The 17,704-nt window shown below is 56.4% G+C and overlaps 1 protein-coding gene across 1 annotated transcript; it reads left to right on the top strand.

Moving 5' to 3' along the window:
• Positions 1 to 414: 414 nt before the first annotated feature.
• Positions 415 to 13,653, top strand: AQP1 (aquaporin 1 (Colton blood group)). Its single transcript, XM_010345720.3, has 4 exons — positions 415 to 874; positions 10,265 to 10,429; positions 10,719 to 10,799; positions 11,601 to 13,653. Exons 1-4 carry the CDS (start codon positions 491 to 493, stop codon positions 11,778 to 11,780), a joined length of 810 nt encoding a protein of 269 aa, XP_010344022.1. The 5' UTR covers positions 415 to 490; the 3' UTR covers positions 11,781 to 13,653.
• The last annotated feature ends 4,051 nt before the right edge of the window (positions 13,654 to 17,704 follow it).

Below are 17,704 nucleotides of genomic sequence, written 5' to 3' on the forward strand. Positions count from 1 at the left end.
CGGGATCCTGGTGCCTGCCTCCAGAGAGGGCAGCGTCCACCCACCGAGTCCAGCCTACACACTCCGCCCACTCTGGAGTGCCTGGCTGTACCCTCAGGAACCCCCTGAGCTTTGCACACAGGGTGGAGACACCTGGATTTCTCTGGTCCCCTGAGTGAGGCCAGCTTGGAGGAATTTCCCAAAGCCTATTAGAGCAACGGCCGCCTCCTGCCTGCCTCCTTGGGCTGGGCAGGGCTGAGGGCGGAGGGAGAGAGGGAGGGGGTAGAGGAGGAAGGAAAAAGTTGGCAGGCCGACAGCAGAGCCGAGTCTGCATCCATCCAGAGGAGGCCCGTGCGGTGGTGGGGCGGGCCAGGAGTGAAGAGAGGCCTTCCTCCCTTTGTGCTCCCCCCGCCCCCCCCGCCCCTATAAATAGGCCCAGCCCAGGCTGTGGCTCAGCTCTCAGAGGGAGTTGAGCACCCGGCAGCGGTCTCAGACCAAGCCCCCTGCCAGCATGGCCAGCGAGTTCAAAAAGAAGCTCTTCTGGAGGGCAGTGGTGGCCGAGTTCCTGGCCATGACCCTCTTTATCTTCATCAGCATCGGTTCTGCCCTGGGCTTCAAATACCCGGTGGGGAACAACCAGACGGCGGTCCAGGACAATGTGAAGGTGTCACTGGCCTTCGGACTGAGCATCGCCACGTTGGCGCAGAGCGTGGGCCACATCAGCGGTGCCCACCTCAACCCAGCCGTCACGCTGGGGCTGCTGCTCAGCTGCCAGATCAGCATTCTCCGTGCCCTCATGTACATCATCGCCCAGTGCGTGGGGGCCATCGTCGCCACCGCCATCCTCTCCGGTATCACCTCCTCCCTGCCTGGGAACTCACTTGGCCGCAATGACGTGAGTGGGGTGTCCCTGGGCTTGGGGTGTTCTAGAATGATGCTGAAAGGCACTGGTTCCATCCTTGGCCCATTGTGCAGATGGGGACACTGAGGAACGGAGAGAACAAGAGGTGGCTGGAGGTCATGTAGAGAGCTGGGGCTAGAACTCAGCTATGCATGCCTCCCAGAGCCTGTTTTCTGCCAGGCACTGTGGGAAGCTGAGAGCCAGAGAATGGTCTTGCCAATGTCCCCTGCAGGGCATTTATTATGGAGAATAAGCTCGGCCAGCCGTTCCCTCGCCCCTTGGCTGTAGCTTTTTGGCCCTTCTCAGTCCTGCCTGTGCCGCCAGCTCCCTCCTCCTGCAGCCCTGCACCCTGGGGAAACTGCCCACTATCCCTAGCCACCCTGAACCCGATGCCCCGCCTGTCTGCAGCTGGTTCTGCAAGTGTGTGGGCAGGTCTCCCTCAGGGAGCTCCCAGGCCTCTGGGGAGCCCCCCATAGTCACAGGTTTCCAAACACACCACCTCTAGGAATTAAGAGAAGGACCCCTTTCCACTCCTCTGCCCCTGGGAAGTAGACAAAGATAAGGGAGTGAAAACACTTTCTGGGGCTGTTTGAAAGTGGTTTTCCTGGATTATAGTGTGGGCTGGGGGCCAGGCACTGACAGGTGTGGCATTTGTGCATTTGTGTGTCTGTGTGTGTAGTTGTGCATGTGTTCATGTGTTTGCCAGCATGTGTAAACTGTGCGCATGTTTGTGCACCCGTGTAAGGGTGTGTGGGGGAGAGTTTGTAACTACACGTGCCCATGGCTCCTGGCCTGAATGGGGTCTGGACTGGGGTCACTAATGACAAGCAGATGCTGGTGACTGGGTGGCAGCTGTGCGAGAGAATGTCTCCTGAGCTGCTTGGCATGGGTAATAGGCCGCTGGCGGCAGCTGCCTGCTATCCCAGACCTGGGCTTTTCCAGCTCCTCAGACAAGTGCAAACTCAGGCTGGGCTTGGGCCATAGCAGGGGTGAGTTGGCCTGGAGACTGAGGAAGGCTTGGAGGATGTCTCTCAGGGCCCAAGGGGCAGGCGAGCAGGCTTGGTGGTGCCCGCCTGGGGAGGGAGGGAGGCTAAGGAGCAGAGAGGAGGACCGATCTGGAGAGAGGAGGCTGGCGGGGCTGTGGGCAGGGCAGGTGGGGGTGGGGATGGTGTGAGCCATCTCTGAGGGCGCCACAGAGATGGCAGGAGTGATTACAGCAGCTGTCCTCTCTCTTCCTAGCCAAAGTTCAGATCCTGGGGCTGGCAGCCAGCGGGAGGCTAGGTAAAGGTCTGGTGCAGAGGGCAGCTGGCTCAGCCTGGCCATGGGGGGCTTAGCACTTTTGTGTCACGGCGACACCTCGCCCAACCTCCTCTGCAGCCAATCTCTGCTCAGCCCAAGATTGAAGATTAGCTCCCTGGGCTGGAGTTTAGACTTTAGCCAGTTTAGACATGGCTACAGGGGATGTAAGGGACAGAGCTCAGGCAGGCCACGTCAAGCTCTGTCTCCCAGGCCTCAGTTTCCAGTGGAGGCAGAGCTTGTGGCCTCAGGGAGTTCCGATGGGTAGGGTCAAGCTCACGCTTGGCTGGGCATCACGGGCTGGGGAAGGGTCCCCATAGGGGAGGGGTTGTGATTCCCAGGCTTTCTGGCCCCATCTCTTCCCTCCCATCTCACAGGGCAGTACCTCTGCACCTGCTGGCAAAGGCGTCACACTCCAGTACGGGCATCCGAGGCAAAGGCAGTAGGGCGGGCCCCATCTGTGCCATCTGGATCAGGGGCCACACCCGACTCCCGTGCCCCATGTTCTCCCTGGCCTCCATTTTTTATAGTCACCCCAAAACTTGGGCTGGGCATGTTACAAATGGGAGAAAAAGGAGCAGCCTAGTGTGGGGGCCAGTCCTGGGCTGGGAGGCACACACCTGCATTCAAGACCTGTCTGCAGCTAACCTGTTGAGCTTCCTTGGAGCTGCGGACCCTGAACCCCGAGAGGGGGACCTAGGTCTTGTGACATCTCACAACCACACCCATACAGCCAGCTCACTTCATTGCTTTGCACTTATCACCCATCCCAGGGAGGCTGGCTAAGAGCAGCCAAGCAGGGCCAGTGCTGAACATCAGGGCACTACGCATTGCCATGGGGGCTCAGGCGCTGCCCTGTCCCGACAGGAAGGGTGGGGTTCTGCAGCTCAACTCTGGGCCTAGAAACAGAGAAGGTACCCCCGCCAAGGGCTCCCATCAGACACTGGCCCTGGAACTGGAGGGGTCTCAGGGGTGGCCTGGATGCCTTAAAAGGGACTGGGCATGGTCTGGGCAGCAGGTGACACACTTTCCTTCATGATCTGGGGAAACTCCTGCAGCCTCTCTGGTCCTGAGCCCCACCCCAGCCAAAACCTGGGTGGGGCAAGTTGTTGGCCTGGAGATTTCCAAGGAAAACAGAGAAAGAGGTGGCAGGAAGTGGTTGGGGTGAGTCAGGGGGTGTCCCTTTGAGACATGTTGGGGACAACTTTCTCCTGACTGAGTCAGGGCTCAGGATACGCCCTCTAGAGACCATGGGCCTCCATCCAGCCTGCAAGGTCCTGGCTAGTTCTAAGAGCCAAATACCAATTCTGGCCAAGGGTGAGAAGCTCTGAGGCTGTGGGGGGACACTCTTGCCTATCCCCATCCTAGCTCAGCCACGAACACCACGTGACATCACACAACAGACCAGCCTGTGTGGCCCTAGCTCCTGTCTATGAGATAGGGACATAGCAGGGCCTGGCCACGCTCTGAGAAGTAGGAGATGTTGATGGACTCGGGATTACTGGCATTTGCTGTTTTTTTTTTTTCATTCTTCTGCTGTCTGGTTTGCTCAGCTGGCTCCCTGTAAGCATGACTAGGGACTGCAGGGTACTCAGTGCAGGGCTGGGTTAGCCTGGCTCCCTCCCCGGAGAAGCCCACAGCCCTATGGCAAGATAAGCCAGTGCACAGCTGCCTGTGATACGGAGCAGGAGGCAGATGTGATAAGAGGTGTCAGGGCAGGAGGCCTGGGAACCTTTGAACTTAAAGGGTGGGAGGTCCAGGAAGGCATCAGGGAGGCGGTTTCGCAGGAGCCAGAATGTGGAGACCCTGCCAAGGGAAGGGGCAGAGAGGACTGTGTAAACACAGGGTGGGAGGAGGTAGGGGCAGTGTCTGGGAGTAGTGGGGTGTGGTCAGGCTGGGGGGCATGGAGGGAGGGGGTGGTGAGGGCTCAGGATTCAGGCCAGGCGCTGCATCCAGGGGAAGGCGTGTGGATCCCAGAGCCTGTGATTTCTGCCCCCTGGGCTCAGGCAGAGGGCAAATCTACCCTCTTTGGGGTCTTCTCTAGCCCTGCTAATTTGGGGCTGACTGTTCAAGAAGTGCTTCTGCCTGCAGCATCAGGGGCCTGACTGAAGCCCTAAACTCTCCCCTTCACCCTGTTTTCTGGGCCTCAGTTTCCCTAGCCATAGAGTGAGAGGCCCCTTCATGCCACCAGTTCTCCTGGGGGCCCTGCCACCTCCCCAAGAGCTCAGGGGGAGGGCTGGGGAAAAGCAAGCAGAGTTTCCATGTCCCTGTCCAGCCTGGGCTGAGCAGGGAGGGCTGGGGGCTGGGTGGTGATGCCACATCTGGGACATATAATTACTGTTTCCAGCCAGTCCCAGATGACAGGGAGGGCACAGAGAGGGGCGGGAGCTTTGTGGTGGAGACTTCCCTCACCACGGAAAATCCTGAGGCTGCTTCCCCTTTAGGGTCCTCAGCACAGCCCAGCTGGTCCCAGTGTTGCCCACCCGGATGCTTGCCCTAACCAGGGCCTGCGCTGGGAACTCTGGTCTGAAGGTGCCCTGCTTTCAGAGGGGACACGGCCCCCTGGGATGCCTAAGGGGCTCACCTCCCCAGGCCACAGCCTCCTCTCACACCTTGCCTCCCCTTCTCCACCCAGGGCAGCCTTCCAGCAGCCTGAGGGGCCATTAGCTCATGGCAAGGCAATTCCAGATGGTGCCCCCAACTTAGTCTGGGACCCCCTCCCAGCAAGGGCCATGGCCCTTACCTTCTGGAAGCACACACAAATCTGGAGTCTCCTGAATGGCTGGGATCTGAGCCCTCACACCTGGAGGACGGCAGGAAAATGCCTTCTGCAAGGCCCTGCAGGTGGCCTGGGTCCCCTCAGTCAGGGCTTTCTCCAGGGGCGTCTTGCCCACATGGAATGGTGCCCAGGGGGATCATGGGGGGCTGTCTTCACTCAGCCAGTAGCTACAGTTCAGTGGCGTGGGCACACTCTGAGGCTGAAATCTCCAACTTAGAAGATGCCCAGAAAGGCTGGAAAATGCTACCGCCCCCTCATCCTCCCACCCCCGCTCCCCACCCTTTCAGTGCCTGCAATCTCATCATGGTCAGGGCCCCTTGAGAGGCAGGTTTCTGCTCCGTGTAAAGGTGGTCGTTACTGCTGACATGAAGAAGGGGTTGCCTCTCGGTCAATAAGCTCCCTGTCATCAGGGGTGTGCAATAGACACTGTCTGGTGGGGAGGCCACTTTGGGGGTGCCTTTCTATGCAGGGGTGCAGTAGGGTAGGTGACAGCTTCTGCAACATAGGCTTTGTGTCACACTGAAACCAGCAGTTCTGATGGCCTGCAGGGGATCTTGTGCTCAGGTTTCTGGATCCGGGGCTAGAGAGTGACCACCCCGACGTCAGGCAGGAGGCACTTCTGGAGACTGCCTGGGGCTAGGATCTGGACCAAGGCCTCCACTTTACTGATGGGGAAACTGAAGCCCACAGAGGCGTGGAGGCTTGTCGAGGTGGCAGTGCCTCCTAGCCCTTGATTATTTCTGCTGCTCCAGAGTGCACAGCATTGCACAAACACAAATATGCACGCATATGTGCCCTCACATGGGGGACCCACACACGGCACACACAACTCATTCTCAAGACTGGGTGGTCCCGCTCAGGCTCTGGGACCCGAGGAGGGCTGGGCGGGGGTTCCTCAATGGAGCCTTTTCCTTTCCCTGCCCTGGAGTTAGGAAAAGAAGGAGGGAGGCAGGGAGGAAGCTATTGCTTTGTGTATTGTTTCTTGTCAGGAAGATGAAATGGCTTCTGGGAGCAAATAAAGGGCTTGTTGAGACTTGCTGCCTTCTCACTTGAGGGGCTCATTTTTTTCTCTTCTCTTCCCTGTCTAGCTGGTAGTGGCACCTGTGTGGGTGTGACACAGGGACAGCGAGGCAGTCAGAAGTGCCATCAGACGCACCAGTACAGACACAAAGCACGGCCTCCAGGACCTGCTGTCCTGCAGAGACCCCTGTCTGATAGCCGCTCCCAGGGAGGGCTGAGGCTCTTGGTCACTACCTGACCAGTTGTATGAATGTCCCACATGGGATTAAAAAGCATGTGTATTCTCTAATTCAGGGGTACAGGGTTTTTCATATTTTTTTTAAACCAAGTTGGTCGATGATGTAGTTCAAACCCTCCCTGTTCATGTTATTGGTAGTTTTCGGCAGCTGCATTTATTCTATACATTTCTAATAGAAGATTATTACAATTTTTCACTCTGGTGGTAGAGTGATCCAATTCTCCTTATAATTCTGTCAATTTTTCCCTCATTTATTTTTAGGCTATGTTGTTTGGTGCATGCAAATTGGAGATTTTTGTAGTTTTACAGATTTTTAAAATTTAATTATTGTGTAACAAACCACCACTTACAGTCTAACAAAAAAGAGAGAGAGGGACTGAACCCTGGACACATGTGGTCATCCACAGACACAGCAGACACTTATCTACAAGACATGCAGAGGCACACAAAGCCAGGAATACCGCCATGTCCATGTGTGAACACCCACGGAGGAGTGACACTGGGGGGCCCAAAGAGGTCCCCTCATGCCCAATGCTGAGTCCTGGAGGCACTGGGGTGGGCAGGGAAGGCCTCAATGTTTTCTGTCCCCTGAGAATGAATGCTTAGAGCCTCAGTCAGGTCCGGAGGCCTCTGGAGCCTGCTGTTCCTCAAGGCCAGGGCAGGCCAAGTCAGGGGCCCCAGGCCTTGGAAGCTACCCTGGTTGGCCTGTCTGTGGGTAGCAGGGAGGGCTTAGAGTACATTGCCGGGAGAGATCATTCCTGGGCTGCCCCTGAGCCAGGACACACTGGCAGCCACAGAGCCACCTTCTGCCAGCTCCTGAGTCCAAGCTGGGGATAGCCAGGTCCCTTGGCTGGGCCTAGGAGTGTCCAGCCCATTGACCTGTGAGAGTAGGGTGGCACAGACCATGGGGCAAGGATCCTGGCTTTGCTGCATCCTCCCTGGACCTCAGCCTCCACATCAGCATCTCGCTGAGCCATGGCACAGGCTGCCTTATAGGGCCCCCAGAGGCTAATGATGGGCCCATTGTTTCCCAGCTAGAAAGTGGAGAAGATGGCCCTGGGTCCGGAGAGCATCTCTGGAGCCAGGCTGCCCCTCTCGAGGGTGGGAGTTCTAGAAAATTAGCATCTCTGCTACTTCTATCACCACACAGCGAGGCTCCCCTCAGATGTGTGGGCAGGGAAATGGCAGAGGCCCCCCACCCTGTCCTCGCAGAGCTCCCAAGCCAGGAGGATTTGCACCCACAGAGCCCTCAGCAAGATTGGTTTCCTACAAGATGCGCAGAGAATTCAGTGAGGGCGTGGCAGGTGGGAGCAGAAGTTAATTCCAGTCAGGGGTCCGGGAAGGCTTCTAGGAGCTGGTGGGGTCTGAACCGGGCCTTGAGCAGTGGGCTTACAAGGGCTCAGCACAAAATGGAGAGCTTGTATTTTTTTTTTTTTTTTTTTGACGCTTCAGAAGAAATGTGTGCATTGTGCTCTAGGTAATTCGTGCATTCACAAAACCTAGGGCTGCAGACAATGGCAGGAAGAGAATTGTCAACTTATTATTATTATTATTATTATTTTTGGCTTAGTAAGACCTGGGCCAGGCAAAACTACCTGGGGATGTGCAAACGTGTGTGTGTGTGTGTGTGTGTGTGTGTATATTTTAATAACAGGTGACTAAAATGGGAATTGTCCCTGTTTAAGCAATTTTTCAAATTTAATGAGTTATAAACAGTAAAATACATTTTGAAGTATTTTTACCTTTTCTTTCCTGGATATTGAGTTTCAACAGGGCTTTGAGTGCCTCTTCCAATTCTGAATTATCAAGTTTTTCCAGATGTAAATAATGCAAGTGTATTAGGTAGTTGAAGGAAGATTGTCAGTAGATCTTGAAGCAATCAGGGGAGGCTTCCTGGTGGTGGTGGTGGTGGTAGTAGGTACTAGAGAGGAAGGCTGTCAGCCCATGTAGTTCTCAGCAGTCAGGAAGACATATTCCTGAATTCCCAGGGCAGTGGTTGCTCCCTCCCCTCCTAAGGACTCAGAGCACAGAGCCTGGAACCCTCACCTTCTGCTCTGCCCGCTTTGCACGAAAAGCATGGTATCTTTGGGTAGGGGCTGGGACTCTCAGACCTGGTTAAGAATGAGAGGAGGAGATGAGCTCCTTCTGGTCACATCTGTGAGGGGTGGAGCTGGGAGGGTTCTCCAAGGCGGGTATAGCCATGGCTCCATTAATCATTGCGGAAGGGCTGCTTTCAGGATTTCTGCCAGCTAGCAATTAGGCCAGCCCTGGAGAGCAGAGGAGAGAGGAGCAGAAGGATCTGTGAGCTTCCTGAAGGCTCAGACACAGAGGGAGAGGGGTGGGTGGGCATCAGGACTAGCCAGCCTGGCCTCACCAGCCTCAACCCCATCCAGCCTGTCCTAACTCTGGGCAGGCTCCAGCTGCCATCACTCCCATCTGCGCAGGCAAGACGTCTCCTTCTGCCTGTCCCCAAATTGTGCACACACAAGGAGAAGAACCACAGCAAGAGCCACAGCCACTGCCCCGTCCCTCCTGCGTCGGCAAATGCCCTGAGATGGCCCCTTTGGCCTTTGAACCTCCCGGCTGGTCTGGAGAGCAGGCATGGAGAAATGAGATCTATTTTGCAGATGAGGAGACTGAAGACCAGAGGGGATAGGCCATGCTCACGGTGCCAGAAAGTAGAAGAGTCAGGACCTGAACCCAGGGCTTCTGCCTCCTTGGCCCAGTGTTGGGACAGGAAGGGAACTGGGCACTGCCCGGAGGCCTGGTAGACCTATAGGGATGTAGCTCTGGGGTCTGCCAGGAAAGGCCCAAATCTGGGGCTGCAAGGCAGGGGAGGGGATGTGAGTCATTCCCTGTAACCCAGGGCTGCAGACAAAGCCGGGAAGAGAATTGTTCTTGTAGGATGGCCTCGGGGTGGGGCTGGGAAAACCTCCAAGGTGTGTCCCCCTACCTTGGGTTGTGCACAATTCCCCATGGCCTTGGAGACACCCCCATGCCCTGAGGATGGGAGCTGGGCAGTGGGGCTGCCAGCTGGGAAGTGTTTGGGTGCATCCGCCCCGGCTGGGAGAAGGCAGCCTAAGTGGCCTCATCTGGGCATCTTTGCAAGTGAGCCTTTGCTGATGCCGTCTAGTTCACCTGTGTGAGTGCACTGAGCCCCTGGGACGGCCACAAAGCATAGCGGAAGGTGCTAGGGCTCCTTGGGGAGGGTCCTCCTGGGGCAGCTGCACGGGGACTTCCATGACTTCACTGCAGCCCCCATTCCCTTCTCTTTCCATGAGTCATGTTTCTAAAAGTGGCCCAGGAGTAAGTGGCAGCCAGACGGTGCTGGGGGTGGGGGGGCCTATCTGGCCAGGGAGACAGAGGGTGATACAGGGGCCAGGAGTAGGGAGGAAGAAGAGAGAAGGAGAGACAGGGAGGGCAGGATCAGAAGAAACGGGAGACAGGTCCTGGACCAGGAAGAGACGGGTGGAGAAGGAGAGAGGGTGGAGACAAGGGAGGCAGGCACAGAGGGGAGAGTGGGGTGGAGGGAGCCGGGGTCTCACTGAAGGCCCCCACAGCCCTGGGATTTAGATGCAGTTGGGCATGGGGTGTAATGTTCTGGACTTTTGGGTATGAAGCTAGGTCCCCTGCTGGGCCCTCCCACCTGTTTGCATCTCTTCTCCTAGGACTGTGCTCCTGACCATCACTCCCATGCCTGGACTCGCCCCTTGCCTCTAGCCTTGGTACACCAGAGTAACCTGGCTGGGATGCAGCTGGATGTGAAGGCCGCAGCTCACCCCATGGGTCTCCAGCTTCTAGGCAGAGTGGGGCTGGGTCTAGGCAGGTCATAGAGGCTGAGCTGGAGTTTCATCCACAGCATTGGGAGGGTTCAAGGCTTGATTTCCACCACCTGCTGTGTGTACTTGCCCGCCCTGTGAGGGGCTCTGAAGGCCCATCTGAGGGTCTGCTCTTCGTGCCTGGGCCTGGGAGGTCTGGGGATCCTTGGGGTTCTGGGACACAGTCCCTGCCTACCCTCCTCACTGGTCCTCTCCATCTCTCTCCCCTGCAGTTGGCTGATGGCGTGAACTCGGGCCAGGGCCTGGGCATCGAGATCATCGGGACCCTGCAGCTGGTGCTGTGCGTCCTGGCCACTACCGACCGGAGACGCCGCGACCTTGGTGGCTCAGCCCCCCTTGCCATCGGCCTCTCTGTAGCCCTCGGACACCTCCTGGCTGTGAGTTGGGGACCCTCCCAGGTGGAGGTAGGGGTAGGGAGGGCAGGGGCTGGTGTGGTGCCCTGCCATGGGGTGGAGGATGGCAGGCCAGCACTGGGGCTGGGGTGAGGGCTGGGGGCTGGGTCTTGCCCTGGAGAGGAGCACAGGGACCTCCTGCCCAGCCTGGGGTCAGCACTCTTCTCTCCCTGGGTCTCATTGTCCCCCACCCGATTATTCTCTCTGTCCCTCCTCTCACTGTCTCTTCACCTGTGACTCTGCCTTCGCCCCTCCCTCTGTCTTTTTCCCTCAGATTGACTACACCGGCTGTGGGATTAACCCTGCTCGGTCCTTTGGCTCTGCAGTGATCACACACAACTTCAGCAACCACTGGGTAGGTGACCCACGGGCTGCCCCTACGGTGCAGGGTTGGGGGTGGGAGGCTTTGGCGTACCATGCTAAACCAGACCCCGCCCTGGCAGCGTCCCTTCCTGTCCTGGAGGCTCTGGGAGACAGCCAGGGCACAGGAAATCAGGAAACCGAGGCCTGCCACAAGGGGCAGGGCGGGGTCACACTGGGCTTGAGCCCTCCCAGCTCCGCCCCACCCCAGGCTGCCCGGCCTCCAGGTCACCCCAGCAGCGTGGTCGAAAGTGGGGCTCCAGATCCTGGCCCTGCCATTTTTGGCTTCAGCATGACCTTGAGCAGCATGCTTGAGCCTCGGTTTCCTGAGCTGTGGAGGGGGAGATGGTGGTGCCCACCTCCCAGGGTGGCTGAGAGGAGGAAAGGGCTCACTCCCTATCTGTAAACTGGGCTCAGGACCGAGGTGGCGCGTGGATTTGAGCTCTTCTTGTCATGGATGTGGATGTGCTAGGCCAGCCTTGGCATTAACAACTGTCTCCGGGGCCCTTCCAAAGCTGGGAGGGTGGGGGCGGTGGCCTTCCTCAAGAAGGGGCTGCTGCTGCCTGTGCCTGAACTGGGCCATGCAGAGGCAAGGAGGTGCCCTCACCGCACGGCCTGGCCTGGGCCGGTTCTGAGGGGCACCGGAATCAGGATGTTAGGATTTGGTCCTCCTGCCTGCCTGTCTCAGGTGGGAGAAAACCTGTCCGACGGGGTGGTGGGTGGGTGGGGGTACCCCAGGGAACTCTTCCCAGGGCTGCTTCGTGCAGCCTTCTGAACACACCTGCTCTGTTCCTAGATTTTCTGGGTGGGGCCGTTCATTGGGGGAGCCCTGGCTGTCCTCATCTACGACTTCATCCTGGCCCCGCGCAGCAGTGACCTCACAGACCGTGTGAAGGTGTGGACCAGCGGCCAGGTGGAGGAGTACGACCTGGATGCCGACGACATCAACTCCAGGGTGGAGATGAAGCCCAAATAGAAGGGGTCTAGCCCGGACATCCACGTAGAGGGCGGGGACAGGGGCAGGGGCGGGCGGAGGGAGGGGAGGGGTGAAATCCATATTGTAGACGCTCTGACAAGCTGGCCAAACTCACTTCCCCAAGATCTGCCAGACCTGCACGGTCAAGCCTTATTTAGGGGTGTTTCTATCACTTTCTTTCTCTTTCTGTTTTCTGGCCTCAGAGCTTCCTGGGGACCAAGATTTACCAATTCACCCACTCCCCTGAAGTCGCGGAGAAGGTGAAAGAGAGGGACCCACCTGCTAGTCACCCCCTCAGAGTGGGATGGGAGGTGTGCCAGAAAGTCCCCCCTCGTTCCAAAGTTGCTCATCGACCCACCTGCACAGGTGCCTGGGATTCTACTGTAATTGCTTAGTGCCTTTGGGCACGGTCCTCCTTCTCCTAACCTGCACCTTGCTCCCAATGGTGCTTGGAGGGGAAGAGGTCCCAGGAGGTGCAGGGGAGGGGCAAGCTTTGTTCCTTCAGTTCTGCTTGCTCTCAGGCCCCCGCCCACTCAGACTTACTGCCTGACCTTGGAATCATCCGTCTCAGGGCCTCAGTGACCTCCTCCTGCAGAGTGGCAGGGACAGGGAGAGCTCCACGGACCTGCAGCCCCGAGTGTAGACACAGCACAGGAACAGAAAACGTGGTCTAGACCAGGACTGCTCCTTCCGCTCGCCGGGGGCATGGCTGTCGCCACACGCCTCTGTGTGCATGTGTGCAGAGGAGGCAGGCTACCAGCCAGCCAGGTAGTTGGAACTTTGTCTTCCCTGTGGAGGGTGTTCCCAAGACAGGGTCTGCTGTTGCAGAATGAAGCCATTTAGAGGGTGAAGGAGAAATACCCATGTTACTTCTCTGAGTTTGAGTTGGTCTTTCCATCTGTCACTGCATTATCTTGCTCATTCTTTCAGTTCAGTGTAGACACAGGTCACCATTATGCTGGTATAGGTCTATCAAAGAGCACTTGCTAGCCGAAGCCCAAAGCCTGAGGACAGAATGACCCTGATGCAGGTCAGCCCATGGAGGCTGGGCGTGGCCCTCCTGGGGCTCGGGGCTTTTTTTTTTTTTTTTTTTTTTTTCAAGCCCTCAGCTGGTCCTGAGCAGATGGAGCAAGTCCTGCTCTTGTTCACGAAAGCTCCTGGTTGGAGGCATTTGAGCAGCTGAGGAAGCTGCACAGCTCTGCCGCGTGACCCCTGGCCACAGCCTTCCTTCCGCATTGACCTGGAGGGGAGAGGTCAGCCTTGACCTGATGAGGCAGCTACAGCTGCAGCCCAAGGACAGTTCGGAGATCAGAATAGGCTTTGAAGGCTGAATTCCTCCACTCATCTATCTGTATAAGTCCATCCAATTCCACCAGGGCCAGAGCAGCTCCACTGCTGTGCACTTAGCCGTGATGGCCACAGAAACAAAGAGACTTAATTACACAGGTATTTCTAAGCAGAGGGACAACCAGGAGGCCCTTAGCTGTCACCAGCACATCACATCCGCACACTCTCTTCTCTGTTCCCTAGCAGGAACTTCTAGTCCATTTAACAGATAAAAGAAACTGAGGCCCTCCATTTCAACTAGATAATGATTTAGCCAGGCCTAGCAACCAAGGCCCTGTCTGTGGCTACTTCCTGGACCACGAGGCTGATTCCTCTCATTTCCAGCTTCTCAGTTTCTGCCTGGGCAATGGCCAGGGGCCAGGAGTGCGGAGGGTGGTGATGGAGGGAAAGGGGCACACCCACCCCCAGCCTGGTTCTACGCTGCTGCGCACCAGGGCCCTGCGTCTGCCTACTCTGCATAATTGTCTCTTTGGAGTTGGAATTTCATTATACGTTAAGAAAATAAAGGAAAATGACTTGTAAGGTCCTTCGGGCTTCCTGCAGTTTTTCTTCTTTTGATGCCCTGTCCCCACAAATGTTTCTGCATTACTCCACAAGGAAATCAGTCCACTGCTAGGGACCCAGTCTGAGGAGGAGCCACTGCCTCCCCTTCTGCCTTCAAGACTCCTGACCTCAGGCGATGATACAGCCACACCTGACTTCGTCTGAGGGACTCAGGGTCCTACTCGTAGGAGGAGACTTCCAGAGCCCAGTGGAATGACTTTGAAGATCTGGGGGCAGGGAAAAGGGCAGGATTCTGATCAGTTTAAATGGGGCAGTGGGAGCCATTTCTGATTCCTGAGTATGGGAGGGATGGGGAAAGCAGGCCTGAGCAGCCCCCCAGCCCCTCATCCCCTCTACCCTCCACAGAGCAGGACCCCGGGAACACTGGGGATCGCTCCGCCTTCCTCTTTCCCTCCACCCACATTTGCAACCCATTTGACCTGGGCTGAGTGTCTCATGGGAGACAGACTTGCTCATCAGAGCGCAGTGCAGTTGGCTCTGCATCAGGCTGAGATTGGGACCCCGGCTCCTGACCCTCCCGACATGCACACACACTTAGTGCCTCATCACAAGGAACGGGTATCAACATGGCAGTGGGCCGAGCTGGGAAATAGTGTATGGGCAGGTCCTAGGGTCCTGGCACTGCTCCTGGGAGACACAGGGTTCCTGCCCGCTCTGTGGAACACCTGGCTGATGGTGATATAAGAGGGGCTCGGTCTCAGGGAGCCAGGGGCTAGGCACCCCCACAGTGAAGACTGAAGCCATGTTGATGGGACAGGCTTTTATTTCTGCGTGCCCTGGGTCCCTCGACTGTCTCAGTCCCTGCAAACCAGTGCATCACATTTGCACACTCTTCTCCATTCCCTCACAAGAACTCCAGCCCATTTAACAGATAAGTTTCCTTATCTCCCAGCTTGAGAGGGGCATATAAATGGCAGCGTGCCAGCCAGGCTGTGGGCAGCGGCTACCAGCTAGCCCGCTGCACCCCAGGCCCGCCGCACCCCAGGCCCGCCTGTGAGGGTGTGCTGATGCTGTCTCTCACAGCCCTTCTCGGCTGTCTCCTTAACTCATCCCATCCTTCCAGGCCTGAAGCCCTCCCAACCCCCGCTATAGGTCCAGCCACCTCAACTCCTACTCACTCACTCCCGATTCCATGGCACAGCCTTCTTTAGTGTACTGCTTAGATACAGAATGCTAGAGCCAAAGGCAGAGACTGAAGAAGACATCAGGGAACTATTTCTTGAGCACTCACTATGTGTGAGGAATCTCCCTGAGATTTTACATACATTCGCTCTAATCTTTACAACATCCTTGGAAGGTAGAGATACGTGTCCCCATTTGTAGAGGGTGCCAGAGTCCCTGAAGATGAAATGATTTCCCCCAGGCCACACAGCGTGTTGGTGGCAGAATTGGGATTTGAACATGTTCTGCCTGGCTTCAAAGATCGGGCTCTTTCCACAATGTGGTCTTAGCAGCAATCATGGCAAAACAGGCCAAGTTAAGCTCTGGGCTAGCCAGGAAGCCAGGCTGTGTGCCGAGTGCAGCCACTCCAGCAGAGTGTGCACGGGAAGGGGGAAGGGAGAAGTGCCAGCCCTAGAGCCACCCAGCATCAGGAGAAGCCTGCTTATTCCAGGGTCAGCTTGACATGGTGTCTGCTTGAGACACATTGGTGTCACAGAGCCTCAGGCTGCTCCCCTTAGCATTGGCCCCACCCAAGCCTCCCCACTGTCTTCCAGGGCCTGGCTACCCCTCTCCCTGGGAGAAAAATGTCTGGGAAACATGTTCACCCAGCAGGGTATCTGAGAAGGGGAAGGGCAATGCTGCATCTCAAGGGATAATAATGCACTAAGATAGGGCCTCAGTGGCCTCAGCTACCCATCAGGCAAGGGGGCAACAGCTTAGGGCAAAGGCAATCCCAGACTACTCGTCAGCTTCCAGCCTGTGGGTTAGTGCTCCAGGCACCCCATCTCTTTGGGGCCATCCCCAATGCTGCTCTTCTCATCTTCTATACAGCCCAACACAGGGAGAGTTTTGAGGGAGTAACAGATGAAGCGGGGCTCTTTGGGCAGCTCAGACCTTGTCTGTTTGTTCATCAGACTTTAATGGAAGTAGTAAATTTCCTGAAAGCTCCCAGGATTCAATCTTTGTCCTCAGGCTGTTGAACATTCAGGCAGCTGCCCATGTGATGTGACTTGGTGGGGGGTCCCTGTCATCCCTTTCTGACTGGGTCCCTGATGAGACCAGACAACAGGTCACTATCTCCATCAGATGCCCTCCTGGCCCTTCCCTTGAGATTGCACATGGAATGGCTCAGCTGGCTTGGAAGGTTGTGCCCTCTGCACTGGCCCAGGAGGAAGCAGGATGTAATCTAGCAGCCACTGAATCCTAGAACATTTGTCTTTCCATTAAACTCACAAGAGCAAAAAGTTGTGGTTCTGCAATTGCTCCATTTATTCTGAGGCCCCCTAGGAACCCTGGGACAGGTCAGAGGGGCAGCCGGAGCCCAGAGGTGAACATTCACATCAGCCTGAGGTGGGATTTCAGCCACACATACTATGGTCTCAAGCATCGGATCAACCTCTCCTGGGTTTTTAAACATTTAAGCATCGGAGCTCCTTATAGATGCGTATTTCCCTTTTGACATTTCACTTTCTCCTCCAGAATCAAGGGGATTCATCTTTCCCAGCCCTGGAGAGGTGTTGAGAGGTTATAGGGAAAAGACCTGATTTCTGCAACACCCTGGACTAGGAGTCGTGAACTGGTCACAGATGTGGTGAAGCTTCAGCGGGGTTAGTGGCCCATAGCCCGGGCCCTGCTCCTAGCACCGACACCCATTCTCAACACTCCTGTGGGCTCCGAGGGCCCAAATAGAAGGGTGTGGGGCTTAAGGCCACCAGACCACAAGGACCGCGGTGCCTTTGGGAGATTTGGTAGATGCAGGGAGGGTTCTCTCCGTTTTGGGATTCTTAGGCGTTTTGGGATTCAGTATCCCTGGAACCCCAGTCAGGAGTCTGGAAAAGCACTGGAGGAACTGGTGCCGGGTCCCCCACCCATGGCGTGGTCAGGCCATGTGCTGACCCATTGGGATTTTTCCATGGGTCCTGTAGGTCACACCTTCACTGGTTAGAAACGTCTCCAGGAGGGGACAGTGATTAATGTTTCATGGAGGAGCTGCTGGGCATGATGCCTTGTTTTCTTTAGGTTTAGAACACAATGAGGACAATGAGTGGAATTTGCTGCCGAGCTGGGGGCCAGGGTGGGGCCATTCTTGGGGGCCTGGAGACCCAAAGGTAGTGATGTTTACTGTCCTTATCGCCAAAAACGGACGATTCTGTAGATAGGGAAGGCAGGTGAAGCCTGCGCTTATGGGGCTGTGTTCCCCAGCCCTCAAGAGCCCACGAGTCCCCACCGATACCTCGGGCCCTGGTGTGCAGAGAGGCCTATGGCGAAGGGTATCCAGCAATTTTAATGAGCTCGTCCTGCCTCGGTGATCCTGCTTCATTCCAATAAAACCATGTTTTCTGCATGTCGGATTTTGCTTGTTTTTCTGTTCTTTCCAGTGCATCAATCAGGAACTGGGTGAGGGCACAACTGATCTTCAGCCTTTTTTTTTTTTTGAGATGGAGTCTCGCTCTGTCGCGCATGCTGGAGTACAGTGGTGCTATCTTGGCTCACTGCGAACTCTGCCTCCTGGGTGCAAGTGATTCTTCTGCCTCAGCCTCCCGAATAGCTGGGATTACAGGCGTGTGCCACCATATCTGGCTAATGTTTGTATTTTTAGTACAGACAGGGTTTTGCTATTTTGGCCAGGCTGGTTTCAAACTCCTGACCTCAGGTGATCCACCCCCCCAACTTGGCCTCCCAAAGTGCTGGGATTACAGGCATGAGCCACTGCACCCGGCCCACCTGCTCTTAAAACATTAAAATCTTTCCATCTGTTTTGAGCCATCCAAGTAACCTCCTCCTAGCGCTGCTGTCTGCCTTTCCTCGCTGCCTGCCCCTCTTTATTCTCCTCCAGACCTCCCCACAAGCCA

This window comes from Saimiri boliviensis, chromosome 10 (assembly GCF_048565385.1).
Source record: "Saimiri boliviensis isolate mSaiBol1 chromosome 10, mSaiBol1.pri, whole genome shotgun sequence".
In the NCBI taxonomy this organism is placed as follows: Eukaryota; Metazoa; Chordata; class Mammalia; order Primates; family Cebidae; genus Saimiri; species Saimiri boliviensis.